Consider the following 20456-nt stretch of genomic DNA (forward strand, 5'->3'; position numbering starts at 1 on the left):
ATTTTGTCTCAGTTCCTCACTGCAGGAACCTGGGGTTGATAAGAGGAAAGCCCATGAAAATGTTTGAAGGTCCCATGAGGTCGTAGGCCCTGGGAGTTTTTCTCCAGCATGGGAATGCACATTCAGCCTCCAGAAATTTACCAGTTAACACGTAAGTGTTCCTACAAGTTCATAGCCCCAGTGGCCTCTGTCCCAGACATGCAGATTATAGCTTTAACTGGTTGTAGGCAATGTGTCCTACAAAATGTATGAAACCCCACAGTAGAATGGTAGAAAAAGAAAAAGAAACTGATCAGAGAATTAAGATGGTGACTCCGGATGCCTTTTAGAGAAGACAGGGTTTATTAATTACTTTGTAACATTTTTTGTAACTTTAGAAAATTTAGTTCATACTTATTTCTATAAATAGAACGTTTTAATTTTCTGGTACAAAATGTTTTCTTTCACACAGAAAGATAAGCATTGTATGTCCTCACACATTTAATTATATTTCAAAGAGCTTAACTCAGAAGTTGAGATGAAAATATTTTAAGCATAAATTTTGAATACAGATGTACAGCTATGGAGTTAGACATATGTAATTCTAATATAATCTGTAGAAACATACTTTGAATATTTTCATGTGAATGTTTGAATGATGGGTCAGCTTAGTTATACTATCCACAAACTGCTATTTATTTCATACTGCATACCGTATGTACTAGAAAGCTATATAAAGGGATTTGTTAAACATACTTAAACATACATAGTAATTAAATAGGTTACTTAATTGTACAAAACTCTTTTACTTGTTTAAAACTTAAGACTAATGTCTATTAGAAAGTCACATATAGCTACTTCATTTGGCTATAAATCTATCTAATTCTCTGTGTGTGGTCTTAACATACATCTGAACATTTTGAAAATTATGAAGTGAGATATTCTTGTACTTTTAATGATTTAAAACAGAAATCCAAAAAGTAAAAGTGTACACCAAAGACATCTGTGTCACTTTGCCTTAAGGCAAATGTTGAAATATCTAAATAAAATATATACAAAATATAAGCTCATAAAAGATATCATCTTTCTTATGTATTTATGTGACTGTGAGAATATATTCACTATTAAAAGCATAATTATAGGTACATATTGAGACAGACAAAATTACAATGAATGAAAAGCCCAACAATATTTATAATAATATTTATAGAGTGTGTAATAATGACATTATTTATTTCTTTTTTGAGACAGAGTCTTGCTCTGTTGCCCAGGCTAGAGTGTAGTGGCCCAGATGTTAGCTCACTGCAAACTCCACCTCCTTCCAGAATTCAAGTGAATCTCCTGCCTCAGCCTCCCAGGTAGCTGAGATTACAGGTGTGCACCATCAGGCTCAGCTAATTTTTCTGTTTTTAGTGTATTTTAGTGTATTTAGTGTATTTTAGTGTATTTTGTATTGTTAGTGTATTTTAGTTTCACTGTGATGACCAGACTGGTCTTGAATTCCTGGCCTCAAGTGATTTGCACGGTTGGCCTCCCAAAGTGCTGGGATTACAGGTATAAGTCACCATGCCCGGCCCTAAATACATTATTTATTGAAGTTTATAGTAATACAATCTTTCAGGTTATCAATTGTAAATTTAGTGTCAAAATTAAGTATTTATTTCTTTTGACTTCAGTAATTTTATTTTCCTAAATTTACCCTGCATAGGTAAGCCCATATGTTTCAAAATAATAAGGGCTAAGGTTGTTCATGGAAGAAGAATTAGTAATAATTGAGAGCTAAAATCAACTTATTTAAACATATACAGAGTACAGTTCACAAAAATACTTTTAGTCATTGAAAAAGTTTACCTAGAATTAAATTTGTTCAGTGGATATATGTCTATCAATACTGTTGTATGACATGAAAACAATTTCTGAAAACTATAGATAGTGAGAGATAATTTGAGAAAATTAAAACATATATACTCATGCAGATACGTGGTTTGCTATGCATCATATATTGACAATATTTAGGTATTACTGGTGAGTCATAAGCTGTTTTTGTTCTATTCTTTGTACTTTATTTAAATACAGATTTATTAAGATATAATTTACATACTATAAAATTAACCCATTTAAAATGTACACTGCTTTTGGTATATTCATAGAGTTGTGGAACTATCTAATTTTTCAATACTTTCATCACCTCAAAAGAAACCCCATATACATTAGCAGTCACTTCCCACTTCTCCATACCCAATGTGCCTGGAAACCACTAATCTGTTCTCTGCCTTTATGATAATTCTCTGTACTTTCTGCTAAATATTTCTGTAAACCTAAAGCTGCTCAAGAAATAAAGGATATTCATATGAAAAAACTGCATATATACATATCTCATGTTTTTAATAAGGATTGAAATATTACTTCCATAGTTTATTTAATAGAGTTTATTACAAAGGAAAACATATTGCATGCAATGCATCTAATGATATAATTACATGGCACGTTTAGGTATTGTATGAAGGCTAAAAAAAGAACAGAATACTGAGATTTAGAGTAATTAATCTCTCATACTTACATCCATATACTAGATTCCAGCAACTCACTGCTGTTCTAATTTATTTCCTTTTTTCAAATTGGCTGCCTGCCATCCATTGTTTATTTCCTAAGTTTCTACATGAATAGCAGTAAAGTATTAAGTAGCTAATGATGGCTACCTAAGTGCCTGGTTGTTAGCATGACAACATAATTAAAGAAATTGGAATCCTGCCATAATTACACATTAGGAAGACAGAGATAATCTTCATGGTTACACATACATCTTAGACTCTATTATCTGAGCTTTTAACCATCCATGCATTAGTTAACAAAGCTTTGATAATTAAACAAGAGACTCAACACTAAGGGCCCTTATCAAATCGAATAAAAACAATCTATGCTTTAGAGTCTTTTATTGTAAATATATAATTTATATTACATTATCTGGAAAGGATTCATTTTTACTCATATTTGGATAAATTAGCCATCCGGACTATATATAACATTTATAAGTAGATGATATTGACCTTTTCTTGCATGAATAGCAGAAGAATTTCTATTTCCTATAAATGCAGAAAAATATTTAGTTGAGTGGAAAGACATTAAAGGTAAATAATTAAGTATTTGGCTATAAATCAATATTGAGACCTGATAAGCACAGACTGCCAAGTAACAAGTTCTTGTGATGCTTTGTTAAGCCATTTGCACACAAGTGATTATTACAGCAGCATTATTCACAACAGACAAAAAGAGTTCCCCAGATTTTTGAGGAACTGCCACACTGTTTTCAAAGTGACTTTCTTATTTTCATACAATGTATGAGGGCTTTAATTTTTCCACATTCTTGCCAACACTTGTTACTTTCTATTTGATTATAGTTATCTTGGTATCTCATATTGTGTAATATAGTATATTTTGTTTCACAGATTTTGTATTCTTTTAGAAAAAGTTGAAAAATGAGTAAATTCTATGTAATTTTAGTTATTAATTGTCTTGTAAACTATATTTCCTGTTCACATCTTTTTACATTTAATCATCTAGGATTTTAGATCTCATTTGCAGGTTGGTGGTAGCAGTAATGCTAAGACAGCTAACTTTTCAACATTCTTGGGTCAGCGGATCTATTGGAGAAAAAATTTCTGCATTTCTCAAATAACTGAGGCTGAGGAAGAAATAAGTTCCTGTAAACAAGTGTCCGATTTGGCTATTTGATAAAATCCAATCTTTTGAAGCAAAGGGAAGAAACAGAGAAACGTGCTACAGCTTGCAGGAAAATAATCCAAAAAAAACTTGCAACCTGACACACTGGTAAAGATTGTAGGCTCCAGTTGGGTCTACCTTGTGGGTATACTGCAACTAATTATACCTTTTGTGTCCTAGAAAAAAGAAAGAAGCATGATAGTCTGAGTATTAATGGCTACATCTTCTGCTCTTGGGAATAATGCTGTGATCTATGTATTTGGAGAAAGGTAGCTTTTAGGGCAAGTACTGGAGTAGGTACAGGTTGGGGTACAACAATCTCTTGGGTTTATTGTATGTGATTCAACAGATTCTGTTACTAGAAGTATTTGTGAGAGAAAAAGAGGCTATGTGGAATTTTTGGCAAGCGCCAACAGGAAAGTCGCAGGGCAGATGCATGAAGTTAGGTTGCAAAGCCATGATCCCCACAACAAAGAACTTTACATCATTCACAAAACAGCTCTTAGCATATAAAGGATTTCAGTACATACTGAGGAGGTTCCAATCAAGAAACATTATGACCTGGATACTGCCAGACCAATCCAATCATAAGATAAAGTGGGTCTAAATGCAATCCATCCTAAAATAAGTATGTTGCTTTCAGAATTAGGTCCATGCATATCTACAAAGTCCAAGGAAGCTGTCCTAAATGTTGATACAAACTACATGTTACTATCATTATTAAAGTGATATATTTACATTAACTCACACAAAAGTCCTCATGGGTGATTTTCTCTGATGACCTAACAGGGAATGAAACATGCCATGAATGTGCTAGCCTTGTGTGTAAAGCATAAGCTGAAAATGGATCACTTCTGCATTAGAGACACCCTCAGTGGTGACCCTAAAAGACAGTAGGGAAGGAAATACTCCCTCAATAATTATAGCTTCAGGAAATGCACTTAGTTATCTACTTTCTGTGGAGAGAACATAACTCAAAGTGAGAACATAACTCAATAACAAAAGGCTCTGCTGGTTGGCCGGCAGATAGGAAGGACCAAGCTTGGAAGATACCAAAAAGGTGAGCTCAGAAAGGAGCATATGGATGATCAGCAGCAATAGATATTTCTTCTTGACATATTAAGCATACAATAAAGAACATGCTAAAATGCAATTAGAAAACATTGATATTCCTTCGTATGATATAAATTAAACTATTAGAATAGAAGATAACTTTATTAACATGGCAAAGAAAATGAAGCAAAAATAGGTCTGTCATTTTTTTATATTCCTTCTTCAAAAGATGTGAACACTTTCTCCTCCCTTGAATGTGGGTCAGGCTTAATGACCCACAATTTATGAATAGAATATTGCAGAAATGATGCTATGTCTCTTTTGGAGCTAAGTTGCAAGTAGAATATAACTTCTGCCTGGCTTTCCAAATGAATATATGATATATTCACATAGAAAGTACACACAGTTTTTAATGTTTTAAAAAAGTTAAATACTCTCAATATTTGATAATGCAACAATAATATGACATAATAGATATAGAGAGGTTGAAAGAAGAGAAATATGCAGATACGAACAAAGACACACTTATCTTTATCTCATAGAGTGGGCAATCACAACCATCAATACATGAACGTATAAGCATATTGGTTTAACTGCAAGTAAAAATAAAAAAAGCCTAAAATTATTTGAGGGGAAAGATCAACTTGTATTTGGGATGGTCTGAATGAGAAAATAAAGGGGTATTATTTAAAGCTGGTAAATTTAAAACAGCTATAAAATATTGTTTATAATATGCAATGAATTACAGGAGGTACTACAAGTAGAAAAAGAGTAAAAGTGGTTTATCTTGGGAGTAATACAAGGAAGAAGGAAGGGAAAGGACAGAAGACTCTCACTTTATGTCATGAGCCTTTCTGTATCATTTTGTCATTATACTATGCTTAAGAATGCATTGATTAAAGAGTAAAAAGTGTATCTCCTAAAAAGTAGCCAGAGTGCTGCAGAAATACAGAATAGAAGCACAGAAAATTCTACATGTCAATGACCAGTGAGCCCAGATATTTGTGATTTTTTTTTTGGATGAGATTAACAGTTAAATCAGCAGACTGTTGGCTACATTTTCCTAGGCTCCCCAACGAATGTAAGACCTAAAGTAAATTATATGCAGGCCTCAGAGTAATGTTCACCAGACAGTGACTCTATAGCTGTGTCTAGAAAAATAGGAATTAATGATATGGATGAGATCAGACTGAACATTTTGAACTGAGTATAAACCATGTCAAAACATCCAGAAAAAATATTTTAAACGTTCAAGAAGTTGAGCATTTTACAGGATGTATCTGGAATAAAGATGTGTTTAGAGAACAAGATAAAAGACTCAGAAGCGTCTGGGCACCGTGGGCTCTAACTTTAAAGCACTTTGGGAGGCCATGGCAGATGGATCACGAGGTCAGGAAATAGAAACCATCCTGACCAACATGGTGAAACCCTGTCTCTACTAAAAAGATAATAATAATAATAAATAAAATTAGCCAGGCGTGGTGGTGGGTGCCTATAGTGCCAGCTATTCAGAAGGCTGAGACAGAAGAATCGCTTGAACCTGGGAGGTAGAGGTTTCAGTAAGCCAAGATCACACTGTTGCACTCCAGCCTGGGTGACAGAGCAAGCCTCCATCGCAAAAAAAAAAAAAAAAAAAAAATCAGAAGAAGGTAACAAAGGACCTAATAAGCTTGAACTTATTCAAGGACTCCAAGCATAGAAAAAGTAGTATGATCAAGTTAAAATGTCCAACAATCACGTTTTTAGAATTAGGATAGATAGGAAGGAATATAAAATTGCAGACAAAAGGACAGTTTTAGATTCTATGGAACTAAGAGAAAAATTAAGGCCTAAATTTTAGCTACTGGTGCTGGTTAGAGAACAAGAGGTATTTAAGATATAAAAATGCCCTTCCACACTCTCTTGTGGAAGCCTGTCTTCCCCTCCTAAACTCCATCTCTCTCTATTTCTTTCCACTCAGTGTGGAAGCTGCTTTCCTCTCCTGGATTCCATCTTTCTGGATTCTCTCATTCAGCCTGAGAATTAGCTGTTTCTTTCTCTCTCCTCCTGTTTCTCTCTCTCTGTGTCTCTCTCTCTAAATAAATCACTTTCTACAAACAAACAAAAAGATACAAAAATGACAGAAAATAAACCACAGTGGATAGCTGGAAAGGGGAAAATGATTATTGACATGGACTTCCAAGTTTCTAACTTCAGAGACAAGGTGAATTGTTAAGTCATTCACTTAGAGAGGATGTGGAAGAATAAACAGAGAGAGCAGATGGTGTCTGGCACTGAGCCTCATGGTAGCAAATGGTTGAGAAGATAAGCAGAGGGGTAAAAGACACTGATGCATTTTTGAAATTTGAATCTTGTTAGATTTTGAATCACTACCGCTATTTTGAAATAGCTATACGTTGGTGCAAAAGTAATCTCGGCAAAAGTAATTTGTCATTACTTTTAATGGCAAACACCACAATTACTTTAGTACCAATCTAACATGTCCGATACTTCATTGTATATAGGATAACTGAAGCTATAGATTTGAGTATCATTAGCATATAAATGGTAAGTTAAGCCAGAAAAAACTTTAAATGTAAAGGAAAAATAAATAAGTAAAATTATGGAAAACCTGTCATTTGATATATAAAATAGAATGTACCATGATGATAATATTTAGTCTCTCAGAGAAGCAGGAAGAATCAGGATGGAATGTTTCTACAAATTTTGAAAAATGAGACAGCCTCAGAAAGTAGTCAAAAGTATCAAAATATCCAGCAGTCTATTGAATTAAAAACTGTCAATTAAATCTGGCAAATTAAAAAAAACTTTTGAAGTTCAACAGAAACACCATGAAGAGAGCTATTTGTATATTATTATAGGTCAGTAGGACTGTTACAACACAGACACAGTCTTTTTTCAATGCTGATACATCCAAACGTGCATATGTGCATGGGCACACACCGCAAATATACAAGATATTACTACAACTATTAGACTATTGTCAACAGCATGGTAATCCATATCACAACGTGTAAAAATGTGAATTTTCATTAAACTTGAAAATCACTATGAATAATATGGAGAATAATATGGAGAAGTTCAAGGAATTCTTGGGAATGGCGAAGGAGCTGAAAGACCAAAAGGGATCAAAGGGAGAATAAAACTAAAAAGGAAAATAAATTAATAATTTATATTGGCATTACTTGGTCAGCTTTGAAAAAATATTATATTCATAAATCTTCTATATTCTTATCCCATATCAAAATTTATGGCAAGTGACCTTGATATTTTTAAACTACTTAAAAAGAAGTCAGGGAAAAATAGGAGTGAATGCTTATAAAATTTCTGGATAGAAAGGGCTTTCTTGTGTCAGTGTTGAACAGTGAGAACACATGGACACAGGGAGGGAAGCATCACACACTGGGGTCTGTAGGGGGGAAATAGAGGAGGGACAGTAGGTAGTAGGGAGGTGGCGAGAGATAGCATGGGGAGAAATGCCAGATATAGGTGAAGGGGAGGAAGGCAGCACATCACACTGCCATGTGTGTACCTATACAACAATCTTACATGTTCTTCACGTGTACCCCAAAACATGAAATGCAATAAAAAAAAAAGAAAAGGCTTTCTATGTTTTTATATTTCTATTAGTTTTGTATGGGTGTCAGCAAGGGATGAAGGGGCCAGCATGAAAGCTAAATACTTATTTTTCTTTCTAGTTCTCTCAACCTTAAAAATCGACATCCAGCCTTACCCAGACAACTTCACAGGCATCAACGGCTATCAGGATACAGTTAGTAAGTGAGACTTTTAATTGTCCACCTTGAGGGAGGGTATATGGATGCATGGACATACAATATCTTATCTATTAAGTATCAAAGTTGAAACATTGATAGGTCAATATTTAGTGTTAAACAGACATATTTTATCTAGCACTGCTATACCTTCCTGGTAGCATTACAAACACAAAGAGCCTTTAGAAAACAGTTTTATAATATATCAAAGTATCTGTATCATTTGCCTTAATATTCTCACTTTGATATTCTATATTGGATAACTAATTACATACAAAGATATATAGGTGTGGTGGTGCACATCTGTAATTTCAGCATTTTGGGAGGCTAAGATGAGCAGATTGCTTGAGCCCATCAGTTCAAAACCAGTCTGGGCAACATGATAAAACCTCATCTCTAAAGAAAATAGAAACAAAAATATGCCAGATGCAGTGTCTCATGCCTGCAATTCCAGCACTTTGGAAGGCCAGGGCAGGCAGATCACTTGAGTGAGGTCAGGAGATCGAGACCAGCATGACCAACATGGTGAAACTGTCTCTACTAAAAATACAAATATTAGCTGGGCATGATGGTGTGCCTGTATTCTCAGTTACTCGAGGGACTGAGGTAGGAGAATCACTTGAACCCAGGAGGCGGAGGTTGTAGTGAACTGAGATTAGGTACCTGCACTCTAGACTGGGTGGCAGAGCGAGACCCTGTCTCAAAAAATATATATTATAATTATAAATTTTATTTTTGGCATAATATATGTATAAAATCATATATTATGTATACATAATATAGGTATACATGAATGAAAATTAAATAAAGTTAATTATAATATAAAGCAGAAATAATCCATAAATTCCCATAATAAATTAAATAAATTTTTGCATATCTGTTGAACAGTATACAAATAACTGAAATGTTTTTTATAAAAATGAGTGAATTTGGAAAGTAATCACATGTATTAGATAAATCTATATAATATATGTACGTATTTCTAAAATGACGTTTTTATTTTATTTAAAATTTATGGTCTATAAAAATGACAAAGCCTGAAATGTACAAGAACCAATGTATAACTAAGAATATCGAAAACCTTAATTATTTTAAGAATTGGTACTAATACATATATACATACATACATCAATATAACAAAATGAAATTAGAACAGATATGTAAATTTAATACAGTTACATTATGGATTAGTAGGGGAAAATGGCCCATTTAAAATGTGCTGCTGAGATACTTACTATTGCTATTGAAAGATAAATTCTAGATATTTATTTCATGTTATGTACGTAAATATAATACATATAAATATCTAAAATTTAAAAAACAAAGTTTGTGAAGGATTCATAAGCAAGTTATCTGTGATATCAAGTTAGGAATAATTACATACTCAAGTTTCAAAATGTTATACCATGAAGGAATAGATTGATACATTTAATTACATGAAAATTTAATGGAAAACTTTGTTTTGTAAAATATAGACAATGTGAAAAGAAAAGCCACAGTGGGAGACAAACTATCTGCAAGATACGGAAGTATTTTGAATATTAAATAACTTCTAGGAAGCAAAATGAGGTATTTATTAGAAGACCAAGCAAATGATATGAACAGAAAATATATGGGAAAAGATATTTGAAGGGTTGTAAACATGAAAATGTACTAAAAGTCCCTAGCATCAGAGAAATACAATTAAAACAAAATGAGACATGGCTGCTCACCAAAACAGATTAGCAAAAATAATGTCTATAAAATTGTATAACACCAGAAGTACAGGATTTCAGAAAAACTGATTTACACATTTCTGTTGGGAATACATCATGGTACAAACATTTGAAGAAAATTTGGTCATAACTAATTTACAAATGTGTATATACTCTGTGACACAGAGTTCTTAAAATAAATCTATTTCCTAGAATTCTTGTACAAGTAGACAAGAAAACATAAAGAAAATATTTCTTGTGGAATTGTTTGTAATTGAAAGGAAACAAACAAATTACTGATTGATTTGCAGGAAAAAAATAAACTATGGTTTATGTGTATATTGGAATACTAATACGAAGCACTTAGAATTACCAAAATAAAGCTATGTGTAAAGACAGCAATTTTCACCTAATATCAAAATATTTAGGTGAAAATTGAGCTGGAAAAGATGTGTTTATCATTATGTTATCTATAAAATACTAAATTATGCAACAACATTTATATATACCTGTGACTACATATACATGTTGGAAAGCTTCAAAAATTAACAGAATAAGTAAGTAACAGCTACTTCAAGTGTAAACTTAATCTGGAAATAAAAGTTTACAGAAAAAAACTGAGAGCTATAATTACAGCTCTATATTTTAGCTCCTAAAAATACATCTGAAACATATATAGTAAGATGTAAATATAGATTAATCATAGAAACATTATGAATTTTTTGTTTTGAATTAATGTTTCTTTTTTGTATATTTTATAATTAAACTTTATAAGTAAGTAATATAACAACATTGCAGTACATTTAAAAATGCAATACATATTAGCACAACTAATTCTTTTACTATGTCTTGTTTCTTTGTGGTCTATTTCTATGTGATATGTTATAATCATATAATATTTACTATGGGTATTTTTATTTCTTATTTTCCTCTCTTTGATATAAAACTATTCCCGAAATCTCAACAAATTTAGGATGTAAACAGATAATGACCTAGATTTCACAAGTTTTTTCCCCTTGCATTTAAAGACTCGTGAACACATTTAATTTTTTTTTTTTACTTTTTCTTAACTTTATTTCTTTTTTTTCTTTTTCTTTTGTTTTATTGCATTTTAGGTTTTGGGGTACATGTGCAGAACGTGCAGGATAGTTGCATAGGTACACACATGGCAGTGTGTTTTCCTGCCTTCCTCCCCTTCACCCACATTTGGCACTTCTCCCCAGGCTATCCCTCCCCCGCTGTCCCTCCCCTATTCCCCCCAATAGACCCCAATGTGTAGTACCCCTTCCCTGTGTTCATGTGTTCTCATTTTTCCTCGCCCAACTATGACTGAGAATATGTGGTATTTCATTTTCTGTTCTTGTGTCAGTTTGCTGAGAATGATGTTCTCCAGATTCATCCATGTCCCTACAAAGGACATATATTGAGTACATACATTAATAGTAACTGAGTGTGGCAAAACTAAGAAACCCCATGGCAGCTGGCCTGCACTCCTGGTAGTATCTGCTATACTAAAAACAGTGGTTAGCGTACAATTGTGGCTTATTTATATAAATTAATATTTTCACATCATCCCAGAGCTGGTGCAAATTGTAGTGAGAGATTCTCATTGCCAAAAAGCCTCTACCATTATTCTTTACACATAAAAATTTAGGGAACTAACAGTAAAAATAGTTCATGCAATTTATTAGAGTATAAAGGGGCAACTGTAGATTAATGGTGGAGAGAAAGAAACTGTGTAGCCATCTATTATCTGGTTTATCACTTCTGATAATATAGAATAGTGTATAAACCAAGGAAAGAGAAATAACTGGATAAATAAAAAATTGAAGTGATTATAACTACTTCATAGAAATAGGTTATGTTTCATGTTTCTTCAGCGTTTAGTTTCATATGGTGTCTCATTTAATGAGAAAAAAAGTAGAGTGGGTTTATTTCCCAAATTAAGGGCAGGTACATGACTTTCATGTAACCCACCTTCACTGTGGACGCTATCAGATGTCTGATACATTTGCAGCACTTGGTGTCTATATGAGTCACCGTATAAATAGTTTTAACCTTTACTTATTAAAAGAAATGGTTATTTTGGGTTGCATATATTACCTCTTCATCTTTTTTTGGGACACAGTAACATAGAAAAGAAGACAGTGACTTATTATCTGCTGTAAAAATAAGGGCACAAAAAATGGATAGAGAGACTGAATCAGAACATCCTGAAAGTGAATTGCAGATGAATATTTTTAAACTGGAGCATAACCTCAGGTTAACTTTCATGACCATTCCTGGCACTCACATCTTTTTTAAAAAAAGTATATTATTAATGATAGTGTTGTGTTTATTTATATTTTATTTTGCTGTTTGCTAATAATAATTTATTGAAAAAAACTGCAAAGCACATTTTGCCTGTTACATTACTATAGTAGAAAATTAATGAAAAGGCCTTCACTGTAAAGCCCTGATACTAGTCACGCTATTTTTCAAATGTATATTTAGGTGCAGTTGGAGAGCGCGAGAGAGTAGGTGTGAGTGTGCAGGGTGGGAGGTGTTGGATACAGCTGGGGAATGGATAAACACACTTTTGACAAGAAAGAAACAGCAGCTACATCTGCTAACTTTCTGTTTCTATAAAAAGAATACCTTCTAGCCTGCTGACATGAGGCAGACTAAACTGCAAAGTTGAAAGATTAAGGCCAGCTGGTGTTTTTCTAGTTGATTTGCATTTTTGAAGCTCAAGGTGATCCCCTTTATTTTTAACAATGTTGCTGACTCAAAAAATTGGCATCTTATGAGGATAGTAAAGTTCTATCTTTTAAAGACATAAGAATTCAAGTTTGAAAAACACAAATAGAAATGATTAACATCAAAGTGGTTAATTTGCAATAATTGCTGTACGAATGTTTACCTTGTTGATTAAATCTATTTATAACCCTAAAAATAATCTATATCCTAAAGTTATGTGGGAAAGGAGCAAGAATGGAAAGAAAGAAATTATATCCCTGTGTTGGAAGGAAGGAAACTTTCCAAGTAACTAAAAAAGAAATTCACAATACAAATTAGATTGAAATCAAGAAAAAAATTGCTCTGCAAGCCTATTAGACAAAACATTACTTACCTTACTTCCATATTTTGTGTACTGTAAAGGCAACTATTGCCCACTCCCTTTATATTTAACCTTGCTTCTAGCACACACGCACAAACACACACACATACACACACACAAATCCACAACCATCACCACTTGTAGACCTTGCCCCCTCTCTTATTACTGCCAGATATTATTTAACTTCACAATTCCATGTTAATGTATTCTGAAAAATGGGTATGATTTCTCAATGCTGCAAATATTATTGAGGCAATTGGTTGTATGGTTGACCTGCACTTACCATATTTGCTTACTGTATATTGTTACTATTTTCTGATATACAATTAGTTAATTAATGTTTATTCAATTTTACATACATTTATTTCATATAAAAATGATTCTTACATCTCATTGACATAAATTCTATAAAATATCAATTATTTCAATTTTAACGTATGGTTTGAAAGACTAAAATCTGATCAAAATTAACAACTTATACACAAAAACTGAAACTGCTGCTTAAAAGTATTTTTAAAGAAGAATAATTATCACAGTGACTGAAAACTATCCCATATTAAACATCAGAATTACAGACTTAGGGTCATATTTTATAAAATTGATGTGTATTTAATTTGTTGAGGTTCTACATACTTTTAAAGGATATAGATACCACATACTATACTTACTCAATGTTCTTTTACGACTATGTAAAACAATATTGCTCTGAGTATATTTAATTTGTAACTGAAGAGTGGAAAAAAGCATTAGGGTCTATTTTACTGTAGAAACTAAGTAGACAAAGACATCATGAAAATTATATTTCTTCCTACTCTACTTTCAGTAATTTGGTCTTAATTTGTAATCGTCTTTGCCTAACATTTTAAGTACTTTACAATAAAATGAATCTTGTAAGCCTTAGTCTTGAGTCACCACATATTGGTGGATTATCAAAGCACATACTGTTTGTTTAGAGAACTATAAACACTTTTGCTCACAGCAAGAACTTTAACCCATCTTTTTGTCAGTTCTCTTTTCTAATAATTGAGTGCTTTGAACTCTTAGATGCAAAGTCTTCAGACTATTAAATATATGAGATTCTTAATATTAAAAATCATGCCTAGAAATACATTTTGAACATGCTATAGAAATATTTTTCCAGACATATTTTGAACTTCAAAATGTTTTTGAAATAAAATGATTTTTGTGAGTAAAATAGTTTAAAAACAATTTTTAAATGAATAATAACACACACACAAACAATTAAGTCTGTTAAATAGATGAGCATGGCTTAGACCTTTGAAAGTGATGTTTTGAATACAACAAATGTAATAAATTCAGCAAATGATAAGTATTTACTATGTGCTCAGATCAGTAAACAAAAGTAAAACTGGCATGCCCTTAAAATTTTCAGTAATAACTGATTTAAGATTACTTTGGAATATAGTGGTTAAGCCAACTTTCCAATAGCAGCAAACTTAATGTCAGACATTGAAATAATTAATTTGTTTAGTTTTGAGTAAATTTCTTATATTTGATAGATTAAACCTATTTTTAAAAAATCAAATAAAAAATGAGAACAAAAGTTAATTGATTGTGGTATTTAATTGGTATAAGAACTTTCCTTGTATACTAATATGTGTTAAACGGCTATGAATTAAAAAATTAAAATCTCATCTCAGAAAAATAAGTAGAAATTAATTTAATTCATAATAAGAGTGAAGATGCAACAGATAAATTTACCCTGGACTTGTGGCTTTTGGATTTTGGTAAATGTGAATAATCACATATTTTTGTGGATTCACATTAACTATGTTTGAAACATTAATATAACACTTGAGGTCTTTTGAAAAGTAGCCTTGTAATCCTCTCTTAAGAGAATTATTTGAAGATCTTGGGTTATTAACTTAGAAGGAAAGCAATTTTAAACTGCAACACTGAATCTTTAGAGCTCTTAAATTATAACTTGAAAGTCATTATGTACTCAATGAAACCATGACTTATTGCAGTGTAAGATCTAGCCCAGTAATCACAAGAGTATTTTATGTACTAATGAACTATTTAAAATATAATATGTGTAAATATGTATTTATATATATATATATATATATATATATGTATATATATATGTGAGTGAAGGTTGCTGATAAAGGAAACATGGTTATTAAGAAACCATCTTTGTTTATTAGGTAAATGTAGATATTAAAAATACCACTAATAGGTACTGGAAAAACGATGAAAAGGGGAATATTTTATAGCACTTTTGTGTAATAAAAACATGGGCAATGTTGTCTTACCAAATTAGCTTTGAATAGCAGTTCCTCAAATTATGTAATACATAGGCGAAAGGAATTAAGCCTGAGTTACAATCGTATGATCTATAATATGAAATAATAGCAACTTCTCATAAAATTCTGAAGATACAGTTAGAGATATTAAAAAGTTCTTACCATAGTGTTAGCAAAATAGCAGATGCTTAATAAATAATCATCTCTAAACAATTTAACATTAGATAGCATTTCATTTTTCAAAGTAGAAAGTTATTAAGAGTAAACTAGATGAATTTTTATGATAGATTAAAAGCTAGACAGGTGGATAAATAGTACCATGTAATTCCTATTTATATGTCTTGCCGTGTCATCATAGGTAGGCACGAGGTAAAATCAGAAAGAAAACAAATCAATAAATCTCTGAAAATAAAAATAATTATCAGAATTATCTTCTTTTAATTTAGTATAGTTAAGTTGTTGGGTTATGATAACCTAATTGTGGTGAGGATATTGATAATTCAATTTAAAGTCTATTAAAATTATAGAGTTTTGACAATGCTACAATATTTTTTCTGGTAATCAAATTTTTACAGAAGAGACTGTCCACTTGAAATTTGAAATTTGTTCTTTTGGTTTCATAACTGAAAATTGTCACATTGAAATTTATTAATCATTAGGTATGTGTTACCACAGATTTAAACTATTAGTAAGTACAGATAAATTAAAAATAATTACTATTCTTTCCAAAATTATGCAAACTATATATTCCCCTTAAGTGGTCTAAGAAAATTCCTGCACTTCTCTTTTTTAATTTCAAACAATTGGCCAAAATTTGTGTAACAGTGAAATGCCCAGATCTCATACATAAAATTCGATAAGTTCAGAAAATATATAGACCTATGTAAAAAACATCCAATTTATAATACAGAGCATATTAATAAAATTTAAGATAATGCATTTAATTGACTTAAGTGACATTTATTGAACTCTCCACAAAATAACAGCAAAACGTACATTTCTTTCAAGTAAACATGAAGATAAACCATAACCAAACCCATACAGCAAAGCTTAAGGAATTTAAAAGAATAGGAACCATACAGTGCATGTTCTTGGACCATAGCAAAGTTAAATTTGAAATTAATAACTATAGACATAAGGAAAATTTCAAAATATATTTGGATATAATACAATATACATCTAAATAGCCCATAGATCAACAAGTTTTAAGAAAACTTTTAAGTTTTCAAGTTTTAAGAAAAATTGAAAATCATATTTTAAAATTAATAAAGTTTAAAATATATAAAAATGTATAGGATATACCTAAAGTACAGCTTACAAGGAAATTTGGAGATTTTAATAGTTGTATTTAAAAAGAAAAAATCTTAATATCATAACTTAAAATTTTATTATTTAAATAAAAAATATTGCCAGGCACAATGACTCACACCCGTAGTCCTCGCACTTTGGGAGGATGAGATGGGTATATCACTTGAGCCCAGGAATTTTAGACCATCCTGGCAACATGGCAAAAACCCTCTCTACAAAAAATACGAAAATTATTCCAGCTTGGTGGTGCATGCCTGTAGTTCCAGCTACTTAGGAGGCTGAGGTAGGAGGGTCACTGAGCCAGAGATGCTGAGGCTGCAGTGAGCCGTGATCACACCACTGCACTCCAGCCTGGGCAACAGAAAGACAAAAGAAGAAAGAGGAGCAAGGGAGAAATAAAGGATGTAGAAGTAAAGAAATAATAATTTGAGCAGAAATGCATAATATTGAAAAAATAGAGAATGTTTATCAAGTCAAAAGCTAATTCTTTGAGGAAAATTTTTAAATTAACTCAAAAATTACCAATACTAGAAATGAAAGAGAAAATATAATTACTGATACCAGAAACATTCAGAGGTCATAAGGGACTATGACACAGGACTCTAGCCCATAAAGTCTACAACTTATAACAAATAGACCAATAATTCCTTGAAAGATACTATCAAAATGCATTCAAGAAGACATAGATAATAAGGCTTGTCATGTATCTATTTAATAAATTAGAGTTCTAAGCAAAAGATTCCAGAAAAGAAAAACCCTTATATTTTCACTTGAAAATTCTACCACATATAATGCAAAAACTCTTTGGAAAGCATTATTAAAGAACATTCAATGCATATTGAAATGAAGACACATTGTGACCAAGTGGAATTTATTTCATGAATGGAAGAATTTTACAACCATCAAAAATTGAACCATGTAATTTACCATATTAACAGATTAGAGAATAAAAGCTTTATGATCATCTCGATAGGTGATTAAAGAAAAAAAAACTTTGACAAATTTTTACATCCATTCATGATAATTAGAAAAAGAGAATAGAAAATAATCCGACAACAATCTGGGAATAGAAATGCCTTAACTTGACAAAGGACATCTAAATAAAACAAAATAAACATCTATAGCTAATATCATGTTTAATGTTGACTGACTGAATATTTTTTCTTTAATATTGAGAATAATACAATGAAATGATGTTCACTCTTACCACTGCTATTCCAAATTTTACTAGAAATCTAACCAGTGCAATGATATAAGAAAAAGGAATAAGGCATACAGATTGGGGCAGAAGTTATGCAACTCTTTGTCATCTGCTTAGAAAACTAACAATCTATGTAATATCTAAAACTGTTAGCTTTTTTATTATATAAGACTAATATGCAAGTCAATCATATTCCTATATACTGGCAATAAACAATTGAGATATAAAATTATTATTATTTTTTTGGGGGGGACAGAGTCTCATTGTGTCACCAGGCTGGAGTGCAATAGTGCGATTTGGGCTCACTGCAATCTCCGCTCCCGGGTTCAAGCGATTCTCCTGCCTCAGCCTCCTGAGTAGCTGGTACTACAGGTGTGCGCCACCACACCAAGTTAACTTTTGTACTTTTAGTAGAGACGGGGTTTCATCAAGATGGTCTCGATCTCTTGACCTCGTGATCCACCCGCCTTGGCCTCCCAAAGTGCTGGGATTACAGAAGTGAGCCACCTGGCCTGGGCTGAAATATAAAATATTTAAAAATAATATTATTCATAATGGCACCAACACTGAGATTCCTAGGTATAATTCTAACTCGATATGCATGGAAAAACATGAAACAATGATAAAATAAATTCAAAATTTCTAAATAAATGAAATTATGTAATATGGTAATTAGAAGACTAAAATGTTAATTCTCCTCAATCTAATCTATAAATTTAATTTATTCCTAATCAAAATGCCAGTAACTTTTCTGTAACTATCAACAAGCAAATTTTAAATTTTATTGGAATGACAAAGGGATCTAAATAGCCAAAATAATTTTTATAAAAACAAACACATTTTGAGGAGTCCCAATACTCAATTTCGAGATTACAATTTTCAAAATAGCATGATTTCAATGAAAATGTGTTCACATAAATCAGTGTAACAGAGGACAGAGTTCAGAAATAGAACCTCACATTTATGGAAACTGATTCTGATAAGACGCAAAGGCAGTTTAATTAATACAAGGTGATATTTCCAACATGTATTGTGGAAAAAAACTGAGTATCAATATAAAAAAGAGAACCTCAATCATAACTCACACTTATTCCAAAAATTCACCCAAAAATGGTGATACATCTAAATGTACAAGTCTTAGCAAACTTTTGGAGCCATTTGTGATTTCTCATACATGGCCATGACAAATATAATGTATTACAAACACTTTGGAAAACAGGTTGGCTATAACTGTTAAACGTGCATACACCATTTGACAGAACCAATTTACTTCCAGGAATTTACCCAAAAGACAGTAAATCAATACTTATAGATTAATACTTATAGATCAATACTTATAGATTAATTTTCAAGAAACTTTATATTTAATAACCAGTAACTGGAAACTACATTGACAAATTCATATTAAGGTGTGAACACATTCTGGCATATCCATATGATGAAATACGACTCAATAATAGAAAGTAATGAACAATTGATACATATAACAATATGTATGAATCTCAAAATAATCTTACTAAAAAAGCAAGATAAAACAAAGTACATATGATATGATTCCACTTATATCAAATATCAGATAATGCTGATTCCATTTATATCAAATTCCAGAAAATGCACATAAAGTTACAATAACAAAAAATAGATTAGTAGTCACCATAGAAGGAAAATATGAAGAAGAAGTAAGGGAGGGTGAAATGACAAAGGTTCGCAAGGAAACATTTGTGAGTGGTGAATATGTTAAGGACCTAGTTTACAGTTATGTGTTCATGAATACATACATATGTTAAGCCTTATCTTATTTTGAACTTTAAATACGTACAGTACTACAAATAAATTACACCCCAATAAAGTTGGAAAATATAAACATCATACACTATTAAATCACCAGTTAGAAACAACAGAAATATCAGTCAAGGAGACTGACATACTGTTCTGAGTGAACCCAAACAACAAAACAAATGGCTTTGAAGCACATCAAAAATTAAAATTTTCTCATTAAATTAATGGATTCATTATATAATTTGCATGTTAATAAACATTTTGAAGTATAGCATATATACAAATTAATCAAATTTCAAATGATGACTTTAATGCATCATCAAGGAAACAACTCCATTTAACTTCACCCTAGTCAAGAGATGGAACATACCAATCTTGTGAAATTGAGTATCCTGCCTTCACCCAAACTAACTGCTTCAAACCTTCATAAAGTTAATCATTTTGCCATCTTCTGACAGGGTAATAAATTTATCTGCTTTGGAATATTGCATAAATGTTCATCTCTTTTTTATTTCACTTAACATTATACTTGTGAGATGATATTGATAGAAAGCAATATGATAATACTTGTAAAATTTCCAA

At 31.7% G+C, this 20456-nt stretch overlaps 1 protein-coding gene across 1 annotated transcript in view; it reads left to right on the plus strand.

The window, feature by feature from the left end:
• The window catches only part of LOC144582933 (uncharacterized), a 114398-nt gene that overhangs the window by 16254 nt on the left and 77688 nt on the right, over nt 1-20456 (plus strand). Inside the window, exon 2 of the mRNA XM_078375627.1 lies at nt 8451-8528. Within this exon, the coding sequence (XP_078231753.1) occupies nt 8451-8528 (78 nt within the window). The remainder of the gene's footprint in view (nt 1-8450; nt 8529-20456) is intronic.

This window comes from Callithrix jacchus, chromosome 6 (assembly GCF_049354715.1).
Source record: "Callithrix jacchus isolate 240 chromosome 6, calJac240_pri, whole genome shotgun sequence".
Lineage (NCBI taxonomy): Eukaryota > Metazoa > Chordata > Mammalia > Primates > Cebidae > Callithrix > Callithrix jacchus.